We start from the raw sequence: 18,394 nt of genomic DNA on the forward strand, positions 1-18,394 counted from the left end.
TATAACTATTGCAATAACTTTATCTTAAAAAAAACTTGTTTTATCATGCTGATAACAGCTCACGCTAATAAATATACTTAATTGTTAGTTTTCATGTTACTGCTTTCAGGTTTTCAGGAATTATACATTTTTAATGTTCCAAAAAGTTTAATTGAAATGCATGTAATATAATTTTTTTCATTCAAAGGTAATAACCACCACAGAAAAAATATGGACTAATTTCTCTTTCTTTCTTTCTTTCTCTGTTGATTTTAATGTTTTTTTAAACAGTTATCAATGTGTTATACTTTTTCTGTCTTTCGTAGAATATTAAAATTAAAATGTTCCAAAATATTATCGAGCAATGGGCTGCAACTTTCATGTCGAATTTCTAAAAATAGACACATTTTGCACAATCCCGTAAAATGTTCATTTTATAAAAAACAAAAATACGCTATAAAGAACAAAAAAGGAAAAACGAGACTAGAAAACATTCTAATGCACAGGTTCAGTTTCTTCTTTAAAGAAAGAAAGAAGAGGGTCTAGTAACAGGTGTTCCTCAAACAAAAATTTTATTTGATTAATATTCTGTAGGCTTTCAGCATTCTTTAAAATGTTTTATAATGAGTTGCATTCGGAAGCAGATCATAATTATCAGTCCGTGGCATTTTGCAGCACCGATTCTTGGGAAATAAGTAGGTGTGCAGATTTTTATATTCTTGAAAGAACCATGACAATAAAAATTTTCAAAGAGAAAACATATAATTGTGAAAGGGATCGGATGACGTGCGGGCGATGGGAGGGGAAAGAAAATACGAACGGAAAAGAATCGGTGTTTTGTTTTGGATGGAAATAAATTCAAAAATGAATATAAAAAGAGGGTATGGTTACACAATGGTATGGCAATGGGAAAGATATTCAAAAGGCAAATGATGTCATGTAACAATTGGAAAACGTTTAGTTCTCGCTATCATCAGCGTAGTCATCAAGTGGTCCCTCAATGTTCAACGTCAGCTCAACATTTGCTTCTCCAGCGTCGTTCTTGATGTTGCAAGTGTAGGTACCCGAATCCTTTGCCTTGTAGTTCTGAAAATTTTTATTGTAAAAAATTGTCCTAAGAACTTCTGTATAACCGAATTGGTTAGAACTTAAAAAAAAACTCACTGTAAGCTCCAATTGAGCAGTGAAGTTGCCATTTCCTTCGTCGTTGGTCTTGAACTTGATACGAGAGGACTCCTTCATCTTCTTGGACTTTGGTGAAATCCAGGTGACTTGTGGGTTCATTCTGGCTGAGTATCCAATGTCAAAGCAAATTGCTGGCTCTCCTCCGGCCGATGTTTGTTGGAGGATTTGTGGTTTTCTGGTGAAAGATGGGGCTCCCTCTGGCACCTCGAACTTGACGGTGAACGTGGCGGTGAGCTTTCCAGACTCGTTCTTGACGGTGCAGATGAACTGTCCGGCGTCCTTGTCCTTGGTTGGCTCCTTGATTTCGAGAGCGGAATAGTAGACGTTTCCGGCCTCGAGCTTCTTCACAGCCTTGATTCTGTCAGAGTTGGCAATGATCTCTTCCTGCAAAAAAAAAGTTTCAGTAATTCAACTTATTTTTAAAAAAACTTACAGCTCCTCCACCAACAAGCTTTTGCCACACAAAAGTTGGCTCAAGAATGGACTTGGCACGGAATTCCATAACCATAACTTGTCCGTCGTCTCTGGATGAGATTTGTGGCTTCTCAACAAATGTTGGGGAAGAGAATCCTGTAAAATGGCACATTTTATTTCTAAAAGTGAAAAGAATTTGAAAAACTTTTCAAAAATGAATGCTTAATCAATGTACTGGTTTCTTTCGTTTAAAATATGAAATTACGTTTTTAAACTTCAAATTCAGCAAAATTCTTACCGGTAAGCTTCAGGTTGAAGTTAGCATTTCCTTTTCCGTGTGGGTTGACAATGGCGCATCTGTATGCTCCGGCGTCAGCATCAGCAAGCTCCTAAAATTTTACGAGATTTTTTTGTTGTTTTTTTCAGTCATGATTTTGGCTAGATTCAAAATCCCTCGTTAACATAATCATTCTTATTTTAATGGTAGCACCCCTTTGCCAGTTAAAGATGATCTGTCACATAGGCATTGCAATAGAACGAGAGTGTATGTGTGTATGTGTGTAACGGAATCAACGACGACGACACTTTACACAGTGTGGGATGCAAGATTTGAGCAGATGGCATTTTGGATGAGGGGTTAGGATGTCCCCCGCGAAGTTCGTCGTTTCGGAACTAAGACAAAGAGAGATGCAAAAAATGGGGCTTACCTTGATTGTGAGGATGGCTGAGTAGCTGTCGCTTCCCTTGTTGGCAAGGTTGGCACTGAAGCGTCCAGAGTTTTCGACCTCCTTCTGTAAAAATGAATCAAATTGGATAATGTTGAGTCAGTGAGCAAACAAATGTTTCATAAGCAAAATATCTTAATATTGTAGGATGCTAGCGTCACTCACGTTATCGTAATACCACTTCACTTGTGGGGTTGGGTTGGCATCAACGAAACATTCGAGCTCCAATGAGCCATCGTCGTTTTGGCGAGCCACTGGTTGTTGTGGGAAGTGTGGGGCCTTTCCGTCTGGCATGGCTGAAAATGGGAAAACTGTATTGTGATCGACTGAGCACAAAGAAAAACAAAAATCGAAAAAGCAAAGAGAGAAAGGAATGGCGAACATTTCTTCCAGTGTTTCATTTTATTGTTTTCGTTCCGTCTAGTTTTTGTTATAAGCATTGTAACACAGTAACACAAGAAGTCTTAGAAAGAGGAATTGTAAAAACACACGAGCACATAAATATATGTCTTAAAATAGACACAGAGTTCCCCTGCGTAAAAAAAGTTGGACTGGTCAAGGCCAAGAACAAAATGTTAAGTGATAGGAGATGGACAAGGATGCCAAGTGGGTATGCGGTGAGAGTCGGAGAGGGCAGGCACATCCACGGGAGCATCCCAAGTCTCTGTACTAGCGGGACTCCGCCGCCGTTGCCGAGGCTGCATTGCCAACTCTAATCACAGTGTGACAAGAGGCGCGCTTCGGAGCGTTACACAAAAATCGGCGCCCTCCCTCCCGCTTCTCTCTTCCTACCGTGCTGTGTACTAGAGGCGAGAGGATAAAGGAGAGAAAGAAGGTCTCGGAGCAGGAGCGCGCCCCCGCGGGAGTCCAGAGCAAGTAGATATGACGGCTCAGATTGATGGACCAGAGAAAACAGAGAGACAGAGTCGAACCTATCACTATCAATGATTATCAACATGCCTTGGCTCTGTGTCTTTCTCGAAAGTTTCGGCAGGACCACTGTTGCTTCTGCTGCCTGATCACCTATCGATCCGTAAAGTTTACTGCGTGGGAGGACAGCTAGCCAGCCGACCACTGATAGTGAAAGAACACAAATATCTCACAGAAAAAGGTCCCACAGAAGAAAGAATAAAAAGTAACTAGTTAGTTCGGGGTACATTGGATAGATGTTAATAGATTTGATAAGAGATTTATGAATTTGGCAAGCTTCTCAAATACCACCCAATAAGAATATACATATACATAAACCATAACAGCTAAAAACGACAGAAAACCTATTGCACAAAACTAATTTCCCAATAAATCATCTAAAAATGTAAAACACACACATCATGATCGGGGAACATATGTTCATCCCGTGAAACTGAAACTCATGCAATCTCAACGACTTGCATGGCTGATCCAACGCATCTCGTGGAACCTATCAGAAATCTATGACTATGACGGAATGAAGAAACGTGCGATTTTGATTTTTCAAACAAAAAATGAGCGCGGGTTTAGTAGGGGAGGCAGATATGATAGAGCCGCAGTGCATTGAAAATCGAAATCGGCACTTATCTCAACAGTATCTTTTTTTAATAGCTCAAGTTGACAAACAAAGGCTCGCACCCCCATAGAGTAGGTGGATAGTGGAAGAAAAGGAACTCTCGCTTTCTCATTGACAAATAAAATTTCAGTTACCTGGCGCCACGATTCATTCAATATCATTCTCGAATCCGATCTAAACTCAATGTGATCATATCACAAAAAATACTCCTAGAGGAAAGGAAAAGCTGCAGAAGTATGTGTATACTTGAGACAGCCTTTTGTATTTTTGAGTGGTTGTGTGATTTTTTTTGAATGAACATTGATGATATCATAAAAAGCGGGATATGAAAAAAGAAAATTGAGCAAATAGCTTAAAGAATTTTGTTTGGCAAATGAAATGTACATGATGAAGTTAAATAGTTTTAGTTATTGGTAGAATTCTTACCAGGTTGATTTATATCTTTCTTACAACTACGCCGATTTGTTCTCAAAATAATCGGCAGAGACAAACAATTTCGCAAAAACACTTCAAAATTAAAAAAAAAAAGTTCCGAGAAATAGATAAAATCGTTGAGTACATGTCCTACATAGATCAATATGCAGACGACAAATAGTGTATGATCTCATCATTATCGGCTTCACACGTCCCCCCGAAGTTCTCCTTAGTTTCCATTTCCCACCCACGTTTCATCAATTTCGCCTTCGTGTTAGACGAGCAGATAAACGTAATACGAATCGCGTTGGCATATGTCGCGAAGATATTTGCTCATTTAACCGACCGAGCGGGACCTCCTCATACGCTTTGGAAAAAGAAATTTCCCTGCTAACACACACGCTAAGACCCCACAACTGTTCGAGTTGACTGTTCGGGCTTCTGCGGCTTTTACGAATGGTCCCTATCATCATCATTTGCTTGCGGAGGAGTTGGTGGCCAAGTGGAACTAGAGATAAATGAGATTTATAGCCTAGATGGAAGGTTAGAAGACTACTTTCTTAATTTTTTACGCGAGAAATGAAACGTATATATTTGATTCTACCAGTTCTCACATTTTAATTGACATTCATTTTTTAAAAATAAATTTAAACTCTACAAAATAGCATGAGACAAGAACAGTAGAGTAGCAAAAAAAACACTTTTTCTAGCGACGCTAATTGTACAACAAAAAAATTGACTGAAACCGAACACAATGTAACTGTTCAATTTTCCTTTTTCACTCTAGAGAACAGTGCAAAAAACTGGTGGTGAGCGAAAGAGTACACAAGAATGTGAAGCACAGTCCCAGAAATTTTGAAGCAGCCATCAGCACAGTCTCATTGTGTGCAATATGAAAAAGTAAACGGAAGGAAAAAAGAGTAAAAAGGACAAGATGAACAGTGCAAGTAACAAATTGTTGTGCGAGATCTCTGCGTAATGAGTTCATAGCATAAAAGAAAAGTGGTCTGGTCAAAGCGAACGAGTGCAAAGAAAACAAATAGTTACGACAAGAATACATAGAACCCCCAAACATTCATTGCAGAGATGTTCGGCAATGTCAAAATTCGGAAATGTTAAAATTGCCAACCTCTCAAGGTTTAATTATTTAATTTCAAAATATACGACTAGGCTTGTAAATTTTTGAAAATATTCAGAAAGTGTCAAAATCGTAGCTCAGTTTGGATGGAAAAAATTATTCGTTTAAGATTTGAGTTTTTGATTCGAAAAAATAGAATGCTATACCACTCAATTTATTATATATTATTTGACCTATCTATTTGTCTTATTTTCAATGAAAACTTTCTTCTATTAAAATCATACTAGAAAATATACAATTTGAGCATTCACTGGAAAATAAAGAAAAAAACCCTAAGAAAGTGATTGTATGTATAATAGTAACTTCCGAAGAATGATGCATTGATGCATAAAAACGACGGGACATTTTTATCGTGTTTCCCCCCAAAAAAAATTGTATGAAAGCAAATCCTGCGTCGTCAGTCGGCGTCACTTCAATAAATATATACGTACAAGCAGAAACCTCCCTCCCGACCAATATTGTTGACTATTCTTCACAACTTGTTGCTTTTTGCCCTCCTCTTTTCCCTATTTCTTTTCTATCAAGTACTATATTTCTATGTTTGTCGGGAAAAGAGCGCACGGTAATCTCTTGCTCATTTGTTTGTTTCTAAGATCATGGAGGCGCTGTGGTTGACACAGTGTGCAGACCATTCGATTTAATTTCCAATACTGTTTTTGTTTATTTCTTCGCTTATTGATAACTGACACAAGAACAAATAAGTACTCACCATCAAAATAGTAATCATCAAGGTCTTCACTCTCTGTCGATGTTCCAACTCTGCACTTAAATGTTTTCTCAATTTGAGTACATGTAAATTGTGAATGGACTATGTACTGTTTGCAGCGGAATTGATGTTGATTGAGATCTAAACGGGGCATTTTTGACGATCGTGGATCCTTACTCTGAAAATTACAAGCCATTATTTTTTGGGAAATTAATATTTTGGAATAGTTTTGAACACTTTTGTACGTTTTCATGTTTTCATTTTTTGCAGTTTTTGCTGTGTAAAACTTTGATATGAAACATGATCTGTTTAAGAGAAACTGTTGAGAAAATACAAGATTATACATTTTAGCTTTAAAAATTTCATGCAAAGCTGTGTAAAACACGGTGAAAAAATTTGAAAAAAAAACTGGCTGATGGGTGTTAATTCAAATAGAAATTGCCTACTTTTTTGCCAATTTATGTTTCAGTGACGATTTGAATGTTTTATTGGTTTTTAAATATGAAATGTTCTCTATAAGGAAAGTTACTAATAATTTTCCAACAATAAGAACTCTTTCAAAAATTATCTTGAAAACATATAACAACTGAAGTTTTATTTTTATTTTTTTGTTAAATCGTTATGTTTAGTAAAAACTTTACATTTTATTTTATTTTACAGTTTATTGGTTCTTCTTGGTTTTAGTTGGAAATATTATGTTTGAAATTCATAGAAAGTCGGTCATGTTTTACTTTTTCACTAACTTTTATTAATTTTTATGTCACTAAACTAACTGTTAGTTAAATTTGTAAGTTTTAAAACTCACTGGTAACAGAAGTGGCCTTTTTAACAGTTTGAGAGCCTCGGTTGCATTTGTCGTGTTGGAGGTTGACACGTCGATATTATAAGGTAATTCACTCTCTGTGGCTTTTTTACTAACATGCTGTTGCTTAGCACCTGTCCTCCCTATGAAAATTCTCTTCCTATGGTTACTCGTTGCATGCGTTGATTGCGGGGTCTTCTGATTAAAATCCGATGCGATATGAGACCTCTCATGCCTCTCTTCATCATCTGACTGCTCTCCAAATTTTTCTACCTCTTTTGTTGAAACTTTCGGTAGTTTTGTGTCAGTCCTGTCACTTAATTCTTTAGAAATATAAACTGAATTGTCATCAGGTTTCATTTTCACTGGTATTATCGTCACTTCTTTGCTCGTACTGGGCGGTAACTTTCTCAAATATTGCTGCACACTTTTGTTTGAACCATTTTTCGCAGTTAATTTTTTCTGCATTTCTTGGCGTGTTTTCATCAGTCTTAAAAAATATTCAGAATGCTTCGGTTTTTCCGTCATTCCTTTTTGTTCTGAAAAAATGAATAATAGAAACATTTTTTAACGTAATCGAACATACGATTTTGTGAAATGAATGTTGTTGGTTTACTTCTTGTACAAAGGTTTTGATTATCTGAAAAGTTAATTTTATCATATTTGAATTTTGTCTTTAAAAAAATACAAATCGTATCCATTAACACCTACTATATGATCTGGGTAAGCTGTAAATTGATGTTATCTCTCCAGGCAATGGGGTTGAAGTTCTTGGGTATTCATTTAGATCTGAAGTTGAAAAATTATAAGATAATTGACAAAAACACTTTACTTACCTTTGCTAGTGCATTTAAAATGATTATTGATTTCCAGATCGTCGAAACTTTCATCAGCCTGAGTATATATAATATTTAGCGTTTTATTCTTTTTTTTTAAAATTAATTAGAGTTATTGCTTCCTTATAAGCCAGAAATTTCTGAATCGGGAATGTACGCAATATGTCGTGGGGGTGTTTGCACAAGGATACTACTCAATAAGTGGTAACACTGCACATCTCACTGTGATTATCGGTTCTTATTAAAAGTGTAAAGACTTGTGTTAAGTGAAAACACCAAGTTATTAGAATAGCAAATATTGCATCGAAACGTTGAAATTTTACAAAAGTTTTGACACTTACCAAGATGGAGTCGGAAATTTTAAAGAATGGTGCTAACGATGCCATTCTTATGGAGTTAAACTGAAAAAATTAAGATTTGTGTTGTTAATTATAGAAAAAAGGACGAGAATTGAAATAAAGGATGAGTGAGGAAAAAAAAGCTTGATGGACGGAAAGTAAACAAAAACTGATACACAAAAAGTTAAATAAACAAAAAGTGAATGAAAAGTTTAGTAAGTAAGTAAGTATTGTAGGTAAACGGGAACAGATGACTTTGTGGTTTTCAGACAAAACAAAACTTTTAAGGCGAGTTTTTTTAACCATTGAAATAATGAAACAATAATTTGATTTGGCTTTTTGAAATCTACCTAATTGTTGTCAATAATTAAAGTCAAGTTTAACTGACTTGCAATTTTGTTTTGGTTTGAACAATTGGCATAGTTTTAGAATGTATATTGTTAAGTGAGAACTTTCATTGAAAAACCATTTTCTCATCTCTGTAATCAAAACCAACTAATTTCATAAAAGTCATAAATTGAAGGTTATCATAATTATGAATTGATCAATTTTTGAAGCACCTTCGTGATAAAACTGACCACAAAAAAACTAAATGATATCGGCGTGTACACATGTGGTGTTAGGCCTAAAATCCGATATTTTCTTTCTTTTCGATAACTATGAGATCATTGTCGGCGGTAACGGGAAGGGTGACTAGGGGTCTTTTGCAACCTGGAATTGTGGGTGACCGGCATCGAGGATGACCGACATCGTGGGCGACCGTCGCCGTGTAAAAAAAAACGCACAAAAATGTGTTTGATGAATTGGGATTAAACATAAACTGATAAACAAATAAGCTATAACATTCGAACTACTTGGAGTATTTGAATTCGCAAATGGGAACACTACTTCTGTGCATTAAAGTAAAGTTTTCAGATAAATCAAACATTATCAACAACTGAAAACATTTTCGATTTAAAACTTTTAATGCTACTTAGCTATTAACCAAAATTTGAAAAAAATTTAACTTACTTGCCGGTCCTTGTAATTTGAAAATTAGATAGTGATGTTGAAAAATGTTCAACAGCTTTTATTTTGAAATGAAATAAAAATACTAATTCTAATAAAACAAGACATTAAAAGTTTTCAAAAAAATTTAAAGGATTGGAATCGGTCGTAATAAAATCGGTTGCATTCAAATTACAATGAGAAAACAACTTTTAGAATATATCGACAAGTACAGTTGGGTAGCCAGCATGCAAAACATCCAATACTTTCATTTTTCGATAACTATGAGATTACCGTCGACGGTAACGGGAAGGGTGACTAGGGATCCTTTGCTACCTGGCATCTTTGGTGACCGGCATCGTGGGTGACCATCGCCGGGTAAGAAAAACCTTAGAAAAGGTGCTTAAAGGTTGGATGGTAAACGTAAACTAACAAACAAGTATGCCGGGACATTAAACTAAAAACTATATTATTTGAACATAAGTTCGCCGATTTTTCAGGATATTAATAAAAAATCACATACCGGAAAAAAATTCAATCAGAATTTCTAAATGAGATTTAATTATCACCAATCACTCAAGAACCGATATTGAAACATGAGTATACTTTGTAAAAAATTTTGTTGCTCCCAATTGAGAATTAAAAAACAACAATATCGACAAATACAGTTGTGCTAGCAACAATACCTAAAAATCCAATACTTTCATTTTTTCGATAACTATTAGATCACCATCGGCGGTAACGGGAAGGGTGACCAGAGGTCTTTTGCGACCCAGCATCGTGGGTGACCGTCGCCGTGCAAGCTAGAGATGCGTTGCGGAGAAGAGAATTAGACAACGCCAGAGTTCAACACTACGAGACGAAACGACATCACTATTCAATTCTAAACTGTACGTACTAGCCACCTGCCTGGAGAACCCGTTGAAAATCGACTTGATCGATATTTGGTGAAAGGGTGAAAAGTAGGAGACACGAGAGGGGGAAAGATGTCAATGAGGACAGGGGAAACGTATTTTCGAGAAAGTTGACCTTATCGACCTTGAGCACAGATGGCTCGTAATAACAAACTGAGTGCAGCCGAAGACATAATCGGAAAAAGCAGCCGATAAAAGTTATAAATACATTCATCCAGAAACACCAACTGATTTTAATAGTGGAGTAGCGCCATAGGGTAAATTGCTTAAAAAAACATTTTTATGGTGCAAAAATGATTAAATATCATAGTAACACTTATTTGAAAGTTTTGAATAGTTTTTTGTTGACAATCAAATGTTGCAATTACTGCATTTTTGCAGCTTATTGAAAACAAAATTATAGCACTGCAGAATGCTCAAATCACTGTAATGTTTGAATATGAGTATTTTAAACATAATTAGACTATTAAATTTGTAGGAATTGTTTAACTATGTTTTATTATGACTATGTTAATTGCTTCCCCTATTCCAGATATTATCATATAGTGTTCCTTTGAAATTAATATAAAATAATTATTTCAGACAACCCTGCATACATAGAATGTTATTTGGTATTGTCAATTTTTGGTTTTCTTCAAACATGTTCTTCCAGAACTACTTTTACGGTGAAATTACAACTTGTTCATTTTTCCAGAGACTCTTCATGTGGAAACATTAGTAACCTTTTTTAATGTTGATGTGCACAAACATTTTTTATCAATTTTTGCCATAATAATGCGGAACTTTGTTTAATAACATCAACAAACACAAATGATACGGATTGTTCCTGTTGTATTAAAAAATTTTATACCAGCTCTCTCTTGAATCTTGAAATTTATGACTTTCATTCCAAAAGTTACACATTGCATACGAAACCGCCACTGATAAATCTTTAACATTTATTACCCTCCACGTATCGTGTGGAGCAATTATTGCCATTTTCAGTGTGATAAAACCTTTCCTTTTTCCGGTTTACACAAAATATGAATTTAAATTATATAGTTTAGTTATTATTTTTGTTTGCAGATGAGCAAAAGCGGCTCACTACCAAGATTTGCGGACGAGTTCGAAGACGATGACGATATCGAGTTAGTAGAAGGCGCAGATTTTGGCAAGAAGTAAGTTGTTTAAAAAATTGTTTGAAAATTGTAGATTTTTATTTTAGCCTTCGAAGTTTCGGTATTCGTCTTGCTATTTCTTTGGTTTTAATTGGATGTGTAGCTGGAGCTGTGATTTGGTCTTTTGTACAGGGTTAGTTAGTGGCTTTCACTGGTATCTCCAGTCAGTAAATTTAGAAAAAAGTATTTTGAAAGATTATTGCTACTTGGAATAACACTGCTTAAAAAAGCGCCAGTGGGAAAATTGTTAAAAACAACTCCTATGGTCAAAAAGTTACCGAATATCATTATAAAACTTTTCAAAACTGTTTTGAAACTTTTTTATTTACGGTCAAAAAGTGACAATTGTTTTTGCCACTCATAATTTTGGAAGTCGATCAAAAAAACTTTTTTTCTACATTTTTTATACTATGCTTAATTATTGTTTATTCGAAACTGGATAAATTTTAACCAAATGTAATACAGTTCGCGCGCTTGCTGTAGGACCCCCTAAATTTTTGAAGTATTGAAAAACTTCGAATTTTTCGTGAAAATCTATTATGATATTTGGAATCAGGGTATCAAAAAATCTATAGTCCCATGTTTTCATGAATTTATCATTAAAATTGAAAGCGCCTGGCTAATATTTGAAAAATAAGGCCGCGCGTTTGCTATAGGACCCACGGAGATTTTTGAAAATTTTCATCAAAATTCTCGATTTTTTGAGTTTGTAAAAAAAATCATTTCTAAAACTACGTTTAATTACACTTTTAATGAAAAATAGTTCCGATTTATAACTTTTCGGAAAAATTCAAATTTTGATTTTTACTATTTTTCTCATTTTCAGACGTTTAAGCCCGAGAAGAAGCTCATGAGAAACTTTTGTGTTTCAACTTTTATCACCTGCCTTATTTTTACTTATTTTCCTTATTAATTTGCCTTATTTCGCGGAAACTTATTTTTCAAATTTTGGCCAGGCGCTTTCAATTTTAATGATAAATTCATGAAAACATGGGACTGTAGGTTTTTTGACACCCTGATTCCAAATATCATAATAGATTTTCACGAAAAATTCGAAGTTTTTCAATACTTAAAAAATTTAGAGGGTTCCTATAGCAAGCGCACGCACTGTATTACATTTCGTTAAAATTTATCCAGTTTCGAATAAACAATAATTAAGCATAGTATAAAAAATGTAGCAAGCGCGCGCACTGTACATAAAAAAAAGCATCGGGGAGAATCGAATAACACATAAAGTATGAAAGACCCGTCAGAATCCATCTTAAGTGAAGTGATATATATTTGACAGAAGAGGATAAATAATATAGAAATTTGAATGAACGAGATTTGTTGGTTTATGAGGTTGTAGGAGTCGGAACAGTTTGACAAAACTTTGACCGGAAATCATGAAAAATCTAAAATGTTTTAAAGTGTTTTGGTATGATATTCGTTTGTTTTGGATCATTATAAGGGTGTTTAAACAAAATCCCCACTGTCGCTACTCTAATTAAAAAACCCCTTTATTACTGTAAAAACACATTATTCCGGTCAGAAACGATGTCAAAAATAATTTCCCAATTGCGGGCCTTATGAAGTGAAAACAAATTTGTATAGATTATCGATCTGTAAAAAAAACTTATTTTTGTTTAAGGGGAAACTGGAACAGGTACTCCTGATATTCATCATCGCGATGCATCCAAAAATTTTTCCATTTTCATCGACCAGTATTCCCAGAAAGAAGGGCTCTATATCACGACATACCGACTTCCGGAAGGATCGAGCGATGAAGAACCAGTGAGTAGATTACAAGATGCTTTTTCAGTAAATGTTTTGTGAAGAAAGTTTGATCAGAATGTTTTCGCAAACTATTTCATCGGGCATTTTCAATACACTTGGCGATGTTTTTTAAAAAATCATACTACTAATCTAACTTACCTCACAAAATATAAAGTTTAATTTGAATTTTTCTGTTCACTATAAAAATCTAGAAACATTTGCATGCTTTACAGAAACTATCAGCAAAGTGTTTTTTAATTCTTGAAAACCTTGTATTCAATATTTCTATTAGTCCTAAAATAGATTCAAAGCTTTGCTGGAAACAGTAAACATCAAGTCCATTTTAACGTTTTATTTCTAAAAGTATGGTAACCATCCAACATTGCAATGTTTACTCCAATAAATACACTTCTAGACATTTTCTAGAAACAAGAAGAATACCAATCATTCTGGTTTCAAAGCGACACTAATAAAACACTAGCACATCAAATCACTCCTACGGTAACAATTTATGCTTTTGAGCATCATGCCTACTGGTACGATACTTCTGCAAACCCAGCGGTAACAAAAGTTGTCATTTGACCAAATGTTTATTTTTTGTTTTTTCAGAAATGCACATTCGATCCTAAAATGAACTATTTGACATACATAAGAAACCTCGGAATGACCAATCTTGAAAGACATCATTCGGAATATGTTAGTGATTTTTTTATATTCCACTCTAGAAAAAAGTTTTCAAATTTTTTAAAAACAAATCGTTTGGTTTAGGAGGAAACACACAACGGTGAAAAGGTTTTCGTGTATCAAGGAAATCCGAATGAAGTGCTGTTAACAAACGTGAATCAAACTGCATTTTTGATAACTGCTTACGCAGATGCTAAAACTGGTATGTTCTCTGTTTTGGTGTTAAGCATTGTTCCGTAAAAGTTTAAAGATTTTTAATTCTAATGACACAGCTGGACGTCTGTAGTTCTATGTCTTTGTTTTTTTTCAATTTGTCAAAGGCGGTCATTAGCCCATTCAGTGATCTTAGACTGTTAGTTTCCTGAATGAAAGCCTTCTTTTCTGGTTTTCATATAGTTCAGACAACAATAAGAATGGGGGGGGGGGGGGAGGTTTCAATTATTTTTACCAACAGCGTTTAAGAATGACTTTGAGAAAAAAAAACAATTTTTTAACCTTTAACTTTGGATTAGGGCCAGTGAGAATTTAGTTCGAATGTACTTGAAACGGTTCAAAAATAATGAATATCTGAGTAAAACACTTTAAAAAGTTTCTCATATTTAAAATGTTTGCCAAAGTTTTAACAATTTTCCAACTCTTTAAAAAATTTGGACATTTTTAAGAACTTCTGAAAAATCAATTTCATAAACATCGGCTGAAATTTACCCGGCAATAAAATCGTCCGACTGGGTAAAAAAACTGTGCCACCGCATTGTTCAAAAATGTGCCGTCATATGTATATTTCTTTAAAGGGGGAGTAGCGCCAGTAGGGAAATTGTTAAAAACCACCCCAATGATCCAAAAATAACTTTTTTTTAAATAATAAAACTTTAAAAAAATTTTCTGATAATTTTTTTATTTACTCTCAAAAATTGACAATTACTCAGTTTTGCCACTCATAATTATGGAAGTCAACAAAAAAATGTGTCCCTTACATTTTTAAACTGTAATTTTGTTTTAATTATTCGTAATGAAACATTATAGGGGTCGGAACATGCAACATTGCTTTGGATTTCCTCAAAAGCCCTTTTTTTTTCACAATTTAGGCAATTTACCAAAACTTTGACAGAAATTAGGAAATTGGACCATTACAAGTGTATTTAGACAACATCCTCACTGGCGCTTCTCCACCTTCAAGGCACATGTCAATGAGACTGTAAAAATATAGCTATGTTCTCATATCAAAACAATTAAGTTTTTTCATATAGTTTTACATTACTTGAATTAATTTTATTTAGCTTATTAAGCGATTATTTAGCGACTGTACATTGAATTGTTATGAAATTCATTGAATGAAATATTAGCCAATTTTCCAATGCTGTAGACATAAATTATTTGTATTTCAGAATTGTTGAAACTTTTTTCGTTTTTCTATTTCACCGACTTCCAATCATTCAATATAAAATTTCATACTGCAAAACAATCCGTGAAATTTTTAAATAATTCTTTTTTTTTTGTGATTGTTGCATTTTTGGTATTCCTAAAGAGTTCACGTTTCTTGTTGACATTTTCATAGTTGGATCCCGGAAACAAAAACACTTTTATGCTTGTTTGACATTGTGTTGTGGTCAGTTGCACACACGTTGACACATTTTAACTTTCGTTCTTTCTTCCTTTGAAAAACTGCCGAATTTTATTCCGAAAATTCGACATTGAGCATGTCTCAAATTGAGTTGAAAACCAATTTTGTCTCTTTTCAAATTTGTTCTTTTTTTAAGAAAAAAAAAATGCATATACATTTTTTTCAGGCGCTCTTCTCGCCTGGGACACCTACTTCACTTCTGAAACGGATAGCAGTGAAATGGTTTTCAAGGCGTCGTATGAATATCCACACATGATTCCAGCAAAACCAGACCCTTCTTATTTAGTTACTCCAACCGAATGTTCACCATAACATGAAAACAACTTTAAATATTTTCATGAAATGTTCTTTCAGATATATAATAAGCCCGGAAATGTAGGAATAAAAATAATAAAAATTTATATTATTCTTATTTTATTTTTTCCCTTTTAAATTGATGGTAAATGAACGGATATGTTTTCACGAAAACTTTTAATTCCGAACTGAGTGCTCAATTTCCTCATTCTCAAAATTGTTCGTATTTAGTATTCGAAATCGTAAAGCCGCAAATTCATTTTTGCCATTTCCATTTGGAAGAAGTGCTCTTCAAGAAAAAACAATTAGATTGGGTATATTTGCTGGCCGACTTCAATGATCTTCAATCTCGATTGAAAACTTGAGAATTCTATTGCTTTCCAGAAACAAAATGTTGTTCGTTTTTTTTTCATTCCTTATAAAAAATCGAAAACCACACAATTTCCTTATAAGATGTTCAGGGAAGTGTGCAGTTTCACCGAAATTCCCACTTTATAACAGCGGTGAGACCAAAGAAGCAAACTCTACCCGGTTCTAAGAATTAATTGACAAGTGTTCTACAAAATTAGAATTTTAAAGAAGATGAGGGCAAACCATTTTAGTGGTTTTGTGGTAACTGAGAAAAACAATGTCCACTATATATGTAGACCGCTTTTACAATTTTATGAGACAGTTGAAAAATTATTGTGAGTTCAAATAATCAAAATTTGAAATTTAGCCAATGAAAATTATATTTGAACTTTTAAAAAACCTTTTTAAACTTCTTTTTTTGTTAAAAAAAATAACCCAATTCTGACGAAAATCTGATCCTACAACATTGCTGCGTCTCAAAAAAAAAACGATGCAAAGTTGGCAAACGTCAAGTTTTTAGTTAAAATTATACTTTTTCTCTGTTTATTTTGAGCCGCCATAAAAATTTCTGAATATGGCTGGGAGGTTTCATTACAACAATTTGTTTATTTCGGCGCATTTAAAGTCTATATAACATATGTAAAAACTCAGTGATGATAATTCTTGTTTTTCTTCGGATTATTTCAGTGATATTTAAAACAATCAAGCTTTCAAAAAAATAGGTATAAAACGTTGAATGCAAAAATTTTGGTATATCTAAGCATCATGTAAGCCAACAAAAGTGGGCGTTGTGACTAGAAAAACAACAAAAATTATCTGAATACTCATCCAAACACATTTTAATGCAAATTACCTTGTGGGCGCTCTCATGTTACTGACTCGGAGCCAAATTTCTCCAAAACTATAAATTCTCGTTTTTCCCAATTTCATGCACACTTGAATTTTGTTTTCCTGTAGACATCGTTCAAAATATTTCCCCGAACTTCTCATTTAAGAAATTGCAGTTCATAAATCTTCAATGGTTGTTTTTATACGTAGGTGAACTTTTGAAATATCGAAAATCGCTGGGCCATTGAAAATAAATGACACGTATTGAAATATCCATGAATTTCCGTTGTCCAACCCCAAACGTCACTTGACAAAGTCCACCAAAGTGCTTGCCTGCTTTAAAATTCTTAATTTTAGTTGACCAATTCAACTAGCATATCTCACTATGTGTGCATAGGCATGCACGTGGACACGTCAAGTTTTTTTTTGGTTGCTCAATCGCACTAATGGCTTTTCCAGAGTTTTTTGGAAGTCGTGGTGCCAATAGAAGTAGAAGAAGATGTCAGCCATTTTCTACTCATCCACTTTCTATTCCTTACCTGGTCGCTTAATTTTGCGAATATTGAGCAAGTTGATATGTTTTTTTCGGTAAAAATGCTTTAAAAACTTAAAATAATTTTTTAAAACATATGAATAGCTTGTGGGACATGATTTTTTATTTATGGTATTCTAATCAGATAATATGTATTTTGTGCGTAAAAAACAGAACAATGGATATTATTCGATGCACCATCCACCCACATGATATCATTTTCCTTCTTATTTCCACCCTATGTGCCACTTTGCACACCTACTTGAAAACTGGAGAACCCATTCTATTTCCCGAGAAATACTTGTTCTATTGGTCATTTTATTTTCCGGCTCACTACTTTCTTGCCGAGTTGTATAAGGTTAAAAACATCAAACCCCATTTGTAGAGCCGCATCGCCGTCATGTTCAACGTCAAACTTCTTCTCGCTTTTTTCTTGTGTGTTTTGGTAGTTGAAACTACCACAAAGGTGGTCAAGGTAAAACATAATTAGTGTTGAAATGAAAGCTAAATTCACAATTTTCAGTTTCACTCAGTTTCCTTCAATCAACCATCCTGGAGAACTTCCCAACGCTCCAGACAGGTTGGTAGATGATTTACTGTTAGTTTTCAGCTGCAGTTTTTACAGAGTCACAATTTTCAGATTCAAGGCTACGGTCCAGTGTCGGCGTTTGCTGAAAGCGGCTCCTCTCGACCACTTTTTTTCGGTTCATGGCGCAAACGCTTCGATGAGGAATAAATTTTATTCATTCGTTTCTCAAGATCTTACGTTTTCCCGTTCGTTTGTCAGTGAAAATAAAAAGTTGTTATGTGTTTTTTGTTTTTTTAAACAAGACTGAACATATTGAATTAATTTATATATAGTTGAAAAGGAAATTACATTTTTGCACACTGCAACTTCCGAACTCGCTGGTCTGCAACGGTGGCTCTTTATTCGAATAGAATAATTCAGAAGGTCATTAAAAATGTCGAGAAACGTGATCTGGTCCAAGTCACTTTTAAAGTTGGTAAAAACACTAATTGGAGGAACTAAACTAAAGAGAAAACTAGGATGTGGTATTTGAAGGAGATCATTTTCCTTTGAAAAAGAGGTCATGCATAACATTTTCATAATAATCAGGTCATACCACCCAATACGTTAAGCCAAAGAACAAATATATGTAGACAAGACTTTTCTAAATTCTGGTGCTT

At 34.3% G+C, this 18,394-nt stretch overlaps 3 protein-coding genes and 4 non-coding genes across 8 annotated transcripts; 5 read left to right on the top strand and 2 right to left on the bottom strand.

Moving 5' to 3' along the window:
• Window positions 1-384: 384 nt before the first annotated feature.
• dim-1 (Disorganized muscle protein 1) lies at window positions 385-8,139 on the bottom strand. Of its 2 annotated transcripts, NM_001029249.6 has the most exons (12): window positions 8,087-8,139; window positions 7,746-7,803; window positions 7,621-7,698; window positions 7,496-7,549; window positions 6,913-7,448; window positions 6,111-6,285; window positions 2,469-2,599; window positions 2,286-2,369; window positions 1,877-1,967; window positions 1,598-1,734; window positions 1,144-1,548; window positions 385-1,065 (listed from the first exon to the last, which is right to left on the bottom strand). In NM_001029249.6, the coding sequence occupies exons 1-12, from the start codon at window positions 8,129-8,131 to the stop codon at window positions 937-939; spliced, it is 1,923 nt and encodes a 640-aa protein (NP_001024420.1). In that variant the 5' UTR covers window positions 8,132-8,139; the 3' UTR covers window positions 385-936. The 2 variants fall into 2 exon arrangements, with proteins under 2 accessions (NP_001024420.1, NP_001024421.1); NM_001029250.5 differs by lacking the exons at window positions 6,111-6,285; window positions 6,913-7,448; window positions 7,496-7,549; ... (1 more) ...; window positions 7,746-7,803; window positions 8,087-8,139 and having other exon boundaries at window positions 395-1,065.
• Window positions 2,825-3,008, top strand: C18A11.11. Its single transcript, NR_071622.2, has one exon. It is a non-coding gene; the product is annotated as an Unclassified non-coding RNA C18A11.11 (non-coding RNA).
• On the top strand, window positions 3,073-3,418 carry C18A11.12. The gene has a single exon (NR_071623.1). It is a non-coding gene; the product is annotated as an Unclassified non-coding RNA C18A11.12 (non-coding RNA).
• Window positions 4,492-4,627, top strand: C18A11.10. Its single transcript, NR_071624.1, has one exon. It is a non-coding gene; the product is annotated as an Unclassified non-coding RNA C18A11.10 (non-coding RNA).
• Window positions 8,140-9,601: 1,462 nt separating the features above from the next.
• 21ur-14097 lies at window positions 9,602-9,622 on the bottom strand. Its single transcript, NR_071625.1, has one exon.
• Window positions 9,623-11,041: 1,419 nt separating this feature from the next.
• Window positions 11,042-15,654, top strand: C18A11.3 (DUF4309 domain-containing protein). Its single transcript, NM_076955.5, has 7 exons — window positions 11,042-11,141; window positions 11,189-11,274; window positions 12,772-12,914; window positions 13,323-13,457; window positions 13,506-13,592; window positions 13,665-13,782; window positions 15,368-15,654. The coding sequence occupies exons 1-7, from the start codon at window positions 11,050-11,052 to the stop codon at window positions 15,511-15,513; spliced, it is 807 nt and encodes a 268-aa protein (NP_509356.3). The 5' UTR covers window positions 11,042-11,049; the 3' UTR covers window positions 15,514-15,654.
• Window positions 15,655-17,486: 1,832 nt separating this feature from the next.
• On the top strand, window positions 17,487-18,016 carry nssp-82 (Neuropeptide-Like Protein). The gene is made up of 3 exons (NM_076956.3): window positions 17,487-17,681; window positions 17,730-17,786; window positions 17,847-18,016. The coding sequence occupies exons 1-3, from the start codon at window positions 17,607-17,609 to the stop codon at window positions 17,940-17,942; spliced, it is 228 nt and encodes a 75-aa protein (NP_509357.1). The 5' UTR covers window positions 17,487-17,606; the 3' UTR covers window positions 17,943-18,016.
• The last annotated feature ends 378 nt before the right edge of the window (window positions 18,017-18,394 follow it).

The sequence above is a fragment of the Caenorhabditis elegans genome, chromosome X (assembly GCF_000002985.6).
Source record: "Caenorhabditis elegans chromosome X".
Lineage (NCBI taxonomy): Eukaryota > Metazoa > Nematoda > Chromadorea > Rhabditida > Rhabditidae > Caenorhabditis > Caenorhabditis elegans.

Bases quoted from the DNA above. Each gene is read 5' to 3' on its own strand.
- dim-1 (NM_001029249.6), bottom strand. From the start codon at position 8,131: ATGGCATCGTTAGCACCATTCTTTAAAATTTCCGACTCCATCTTG. The intron at 7,449-7,495 runs GTATGTTCGATT...TCATTTTTTCAG, and splicing joins AACATTCATTTCACAAAATC to AACAAAAAGGAATGACGGAA. The intron at 2,600-6,110 runs GTGAGTACTTAT...TCCCATTTTCAG, and splicing joins TGATGATTACTATTTTGATG to CCATGCCAGACGGAAAGGCC.
- C18A11.3 (NM_076955.5), top strand. From the start codon at position 11,050: ATGAGCAAAAGCGGCTCACTACCAAGATTTGCGGACGAGTTCGAAGAC. The intron at 11,275-12,771 runs GTTAGTTAGTGG...TTTTTGTTTAAG, and splicing joins GATTTGGTCTTTTGTACAGG to GGGAAACTGGAACAGGTACT. The intron at 13,458-13,505 runs GTAACAAAAGTT...TTGTTTTTTCAG, and splicing joins ATACTTCTGCAAACCCAGCG to AAATGCACATTCGATCCTAA.
- nssp-82 (NM_076956.3), top strand. From the start codon at position 17,607: ATGTTCAACGTCAAACTTCTTCTCGCTTTTTTCTTGTGTGTTTTGGTA. The intron at 17,682-17,729 runs GTAAAACATAAT...CACAATTTTCAG, and splicing joins CTACCACAAAGGTGGTCAAG to TTTCACTCAGTTTCCTTCAA. The intron at 17,787-17,846 runs GTTGGTAGATGA...CACAATTTTCAG, and splicing joins CTTCCCAACGCTCCAGACAG to ATTCAAGGCTACGGTCCAGT.